General features: G+C 35.5%; 1 protein-coding gene across 1 annotated transcript in view; it reads right to left on the bottom strand.

Moving 5' to 3' along the window:
* The window catches only part of PLS1 (plastin 1), a gene marked incomplete at its 3' end in the record, with an annotated part of 44251 nt that continues 38251 nt past the window's right edge, over nucleotides 1–6000 (bottom strand). The window contains exons 13-18 of the mRNA XM_080349762.1: nucleotides 5803–5881; nucleotides 4645–4759; nucleotides 3784–3917; nucleotides 2713–2836; nucleotides 576–700; nucleotides 1–136 (exon numbers count right to left, since the gene is read on the bottom strand). Of these exons, the coding sequence (XP_080205888.1) occupies nucleotides 1–136; nucleotides 576–700; nucleotides 2713–2836; nucleotides 3784–3917; nucleotides 4645–4759; nucleotides 5803–5881 (713 nt within the window). The remainder of the gene's footprint in view (nucleotides 137–575; nucleotides 701–2712; nucleotides 2837–3783; nucleotides 3918–4644; nucleotides 4760–5802; nucleotides 5882–6000) is intronic.

Raw genomic sequence — 6000 nt, 5'->3', positions numbered from 1 at the left:
TTATTTAATTTTGTTCAGTCCTCTTCCCATCAAACACGCAAACACAGTCATCACCATTTTTGGCTTCACTTCAACCAGATCATCTGGGAGAGCATATATACGAGCACCAATTTTTCGAGCAACTGAAATGGCATACCTGGGAAAACAGGAGAAAATATTATTTCCCTTCATCTACTAGTGTGCAGAGATTCGCAGTAACAACAGATTTTAGTAGCAGGATATGCCTGTTTGGTCAGTACTCACACTCTACAAGAAAATGGATATTGTTGTGAAGAAAGCGCGTATTAGAAATTGTATTAGCGCACATTCTGCTTCTGGTTTTCAAAGCATTTATTTTTGTCAAAACCAGCACGGGTTATGGCAGGCTATTAATAAACCAAATGCAGTGCAGTGGTGATAGGTCACATCAGCCGTTAATCTGAGGTTCATATTTTAAATATGCTAGAAAAATAGCTCTAGAATATTAGAATTCATAATGTATTCTATTTGAAACAAGTCAACTAATATTAGTGTAATCTTTCTCTGTTAACAAATCAGTAAATTCAGAAAATACAAAGCATTCATTTAAAACTTACTTAGCATTATTCAGTTTGTCTTGGTCAGAAAGATCTTCTCTCTTGACCATTTCTGGACGAACTGCTTTTGGTGCAATGGCATCTATTAAATCTAGGACAGGTAAACTAGTGCTGATTGATCTGTCCTAAAAGAAAAAAGATGAGTATAAGAAGTTTGCTTTTATTACCTTCACAATGCAAAAAAACCCTACAGCACACCTTACAGAAAGAGAGCATCATGTTTTGCTACTTTATTGTGCAAAGGTTCCCTCCCCTCCAAGGTCTAATGTGCTTTTCTGCAATCAAAATGGTAAGATTCACACTCACTGTTGTTATTATTATTATTATTACTATACAAACGGTTTACATTTATTTAATGAAAGAAACTCCCACCTTCCCTAAGGAAGGGAACTTTTAAAAAAGTCCAAGGACCAGACTTTCAAGACAACAAAAAGGTATTTACATTCCCCAACTATTTTTATTTCTCTCTCTTTTTTTTGGTAACAGAACTATTTTCTACAGCAATTTATGGCTCACTCTTCAGCTTTTCAGCTCAGATGGCATTCTGAGCTAGCACGCGCAGTCTGAGCTTTGTATTTAATGCACAGACATGCATTTTCTTTTATTCTTAAAACCGTAAGTGCTATTGCTGCAGTTATCTCTTCCCAGCTGTTAATGCAGATCGGGAGCTGATGAACCAGCTGGCTCAGTTCCTGCAGGGGCTCAGCACACACAGCTGCCTCCATCACCAGGTCACAACTATGATTTCAAATTCAGTGAAGCCCCACAGAGCCACCACTTGAAAATAGTAATAAATCTGCTTGAAGACATTGAGTGCATGGAGTATCCCCCCAGGATCATAAGCCAAAACCCACACCTTTGTCATTTTTATTGTTTGAACTAATGGCAATTCAATAGAACTTTGCTTTCAAAGTTCACAATAAATACCAGGGACCTCTGCTTTTTCTGCTACACAATCTGCTTGCTGCAGTAACCCCAAAATACAGACAAGAATTCAAATTGTGAAAGACTACATATGTGAATGTTCTCAAACATCAGTAGTAAAAAAGGTATACTGAATAATGTTCCTTTACATCGGCAGCTCCTTATCTTTATTGGTCTACCATAAATGGAATTACCTTAAAAACACAACTGATGTCACTCAAAAAGCACAGGTGTACTAAAAGCAAGGCATTAGGGCAGATTGTTTTCATACTGTCAACTTTTTTATACCGCATTACAATTTATGTAGAAGTAAGAGAAGCAGCAGTCCCTTTTGAGAAGACAAAGACCTAAGTTACCTTCTAGAGTAAAAATTAAATATTTTATTATAGAAAATTATTTGATATTAGCTTTTGCCTAATGCTTACCTAATTCAATTTTACACCACAGTGAGCTCCGAAATACCTAACTTTCTAGGTTCTTATGTTCCTGTTGTGAACCACAGACATAACTGTTTCACAGAGTATACAATGAACCTGTGTAAGTATGTTTATTTGTATGCAAGTGCAATTATTAATCTACCTTTTCTGAAGAATGAGATTCACACAGCACGGCACACATGACATTCATATGACTTATTTCACATTTAACACTTTAAAAACGTGAAAGGAAAGCTTCCTTTATCAATTTGTTGATATTTGCTAAATGGGAACAGCCCCATTTTTTCACAGGTCTGCAGCACATCAGCCATGCCCATGAGGACAGATGTTGCTGGTTAACTTGGGCTCCCTCTCCCGGCTGTCAGGTAAGAGCACATCTTTTTGACCAGCTGTCATTAAAAATGGTGATTCCAATCCCACCCCTCAGCATTTCCAAAATTGTTCTTTTTGTACAAGTATGAGAGCGCCTATATCCAAAATCTGCAAGACATAACCATGCCCGAACATTGGTAGCTTCAGACAGAAGCTCCTTTGAAAGTTGACTTTTGTTGTTTTCTGTTTTGAATTCTACAGCAGCGATTATAATTTCTTTTTGTTTCTTATTAACAGACTTGTAAAAGACTTTTGAAGATTCATAGCCTGTCAGAAATATTTCCTTATACAATTATGCTAGCTGATAGGAGGGCCGTTGTTAAAGCCAAGTTGTTAACAGATCAGGTTAAAAATCCCAGATCTGATCATATGTGGAAAGAAAAAAAGGAAATTGATTTGATTACCTTGAAACTTGTAATTGAAGTTTTCTTATTTGCTTTTGCAAGTGTCTGATTCACCCATTTAATAATAATTTCATCGTTTACTTTTTCACCCTCTCCAAGGTCTGATAGTACATTCAAAGTATACCTTTAATAAAGAAAATAAGAGTCAGAGTTAAAATGAGTGGTAGAACTCAACTCTGCTAACAGTACAAAGCTACAAGAAAAAGTAAAATATTACTTCAGCAAAGTAACAATGCCAAGTACTCATCTTCATGAGGTATTCTTACCTTATAAACTATTTGGTACTTTTGTTGCAAGAACAAAACAACATCCTAAAATTCAGAATATTCTCTGTTAAATCTTCTTCATGTATTTGTTTTACTCAGCACATCATAACTAATTTTACTCTATAAGCTTAAATGGCTCCCTACTATCCAGGTCACCTCAAAAACTGGATTGAGACAGTCTGAGAAAACAAAAACCATTGAGTGTTCTGGACTATGTGTAAGAAAATTAACTTGTGGAAAACATTTCAATAAAGTACTCTTTATTGAAATTAACCTACGTTTTTCCCACTCAAGGAAAAACTGCACTGGCAAGGTTTTGATTTTATGATAGCTTATATATAGTTTTTTACATTACTGTAGCTGTGAAGGCCTAAAAATTTCTTCCAATTTTACCTTTTGTAGCATATATCACTTCTTCCTATTTATCTTTGACTTTCCAAATATTTAAATTACTGTCTACTTACAGAAAGATACATGGAATCAACATGAAATAAGTTGTGCTCTTTTTACTTTCTGCAAGGTTTACAGTTTTAATCACAGTTGTATATAAGGTTTTAATTGTCTCTCTGTATGGATGTGTACATATACACATTATTGTGGTTTCAATCACTACACAGTATATAAAAGTACTAAAAATGAATAAAAGTTTATCTTTGAGAAGAGGGATATTTACAGATAGCTCTCCAGAATACCTGTTGAGTGAACTGAACACTAGCTTTAATTTGTCTTGATTTACAGAGACACATACACATACACACACATACACACACACACACACATCTATTGTATACTGTGCCTAACTTACCTTCTCATCAGCTGCCATACCAAAGCCAAAGTCAGGGTTGGATTACCCTCGTTTAGATCATGTCCAGCAATACCAACCAGTGAGAATTTGGCTTTTGTCTTCCCAAGCTCTACTGCATAATTGCAATTCTCAATCTAAAAATAAATGTATATAAAATAAGTGTAAATATCTTGGTATTTCTATAATACAGACCTATTACCTCCGTGCATTTTCAATTACTTTGGCTTGCTGTTACTTATAGCTAGATGTGGAGCCAGAGAAAGATTTCTAGCCTTTCTACACTGTGACCAAAACAGCTTTTATTATAAATGCAAGAAGGCAAGATTCCAATGATAACCTTTTTTCACACTTGAGAAAATCAAGTTCACTCCCATTGAAGTCAATGAACTAATATACACTTAGATCAAAACTGAATTAAGAAAAATATTGAAATGCATTAGACAGTAATTTTTTTTTTTCCTCTACATTTCTGGCCTCATAATGATCACAAAACTAACTGAAAGCTTGGATTCTGCAAGTCTTGCACAAGTTTTCTTGGCAGCATATAGAACTGTGAAACTGCTCTGAGAGGAAACACCACACAAAATAAGAGCTTCAGGCAATGACAGCTGTGTCAGGCCTGCAACTTATATACCCTAATTGGACCCTAAATTAAATATGCCCCAAAGGTGTCCACATTTAGAAACTAATGTGATGTGTGCTATAACTGCTATTTCTTTCTTGGGATAATATCTGTAAGGTATTTCTCTGCCCCCTCTTATTTTTTTCCCCCCAGGAGTGTCTCAGTGGTGTGCAAATCTAGACAACCCACAGCACAAGCACAGACAGTGAAACTGGCCAGTGTTGAGGGTATTTACCCACCTTTTTCATGTTACCACCAAGTAATGGATAAGGAGGTCTGTTGACGTGGTTCCAGTTAACTGGCACACGAGTCATATCATACAATTGGAAAATTATTAAAGCATCAGAGAGGTCACTAAACCAGAGTAAAACAATGGGGTTCAGTACAAAAGCTCACGTTCACAATGAAAACAGTAAGTACTTGGGACTTCTCAAACTGTAATTAAGTTGCTGAAAAATTCTAGTCACAAACTCAGATTTGTGTCATTCTGTGAAGAAACTAGACTATATACTATTGCACGATTTCTGCAATTATTTACCTTGAATTGTACATTTCATTTTATTATTTTCACAAATCTCAGTGAAGTAAGCAAATCAACAAAACCCAAACACCCCCCCCAAAAAAAACCCAAACAAAACAAACACCAAAAAACCACCCAAACTTATCTCATGGAAAAAAAAAAAGAATATTGGGAAAAATATTATTTTCCCATTATAAATTGCATTCCTGCTAATCCCCTTCAGCTACTTGCTAACTGAAATTCTTGATGTTAAGCTGCCTACTGATGGTATCACTTGACAGAGGTCAGAAAACGGAAACAATGAAACCTAACAGCAAGTATACATGCAAGCAGATGTCCCCAGTTGCTCCCTGTATCCCATCTTTTATTAATAGAATTTGAATGAACTGCTGGCACAATTTGAAAGTGATCAGAAGCATCTAAAAAGCATGTTAAAAAGCCCATTGTTCTGAGGAAATACCACACTGCACAGATTCTTACAGTCTGCCAGCAGACATCTATACTCTCTTAGAGTTTACAGTTACATTACCGTTTTAATAGATTTGTGGTCATTTCATCCATCATGAGATAAAACAAAAATCATGCATTATAAAACACCATTATCTCAACCTTTTAAAAAAACATAATTCCATGTACCAGTGAAAGGAGTACATAAGAACTTCTTAGGTTTTCTACTATTTCTAGATTGTGAGTAGAATATCTGAGTCTGACACTGCTTAATGCAGCTCTACAGATTAGTTTTTAAGTTTCTATCACACTGTGTGGAAACCTGGAAATCACTGTTCTAGCAGAAATACAACTTTCCTTTGTTCTTTTCTTCTTCTTTCTTCCCCTTTCATCCAAGAAAAATCAAATTATTGGTTAAAAAAATACATACCTGTATAAATGATTAACATAGGGGCTTACACCCAGTGAATTCATCCAGTTTCTGAAGGTCCTTTCTTCCTTACTTTCTCCTATGGGACAAATATAATTTATATAAATTATTGGAGAAAATAATAAGCAATGTTTAAATGACTCTCAAACCTTTTTCCACCCCTTCCCCCCAACAAAAATGAGTTCACCCTTTCCCTGA

The sequence above is a fragment of the Nesoenas mayeri genome (genome assembly GCF_963082525.1).
Source record: "Nesoenas mayeri genome assembly, chromosome: 9".
Lineage (NCBI taxonomy): Eukaryota > Metazoa > Chordata > Aves > Columbiformes > Columbidae > Nesoenas > Nesoenas mayeri.
The sequence above is the reverse complement of the archived record's forward strand: the minus strand, read 5'-3'. Positions and strand labels throughout refer to the sequence as shown.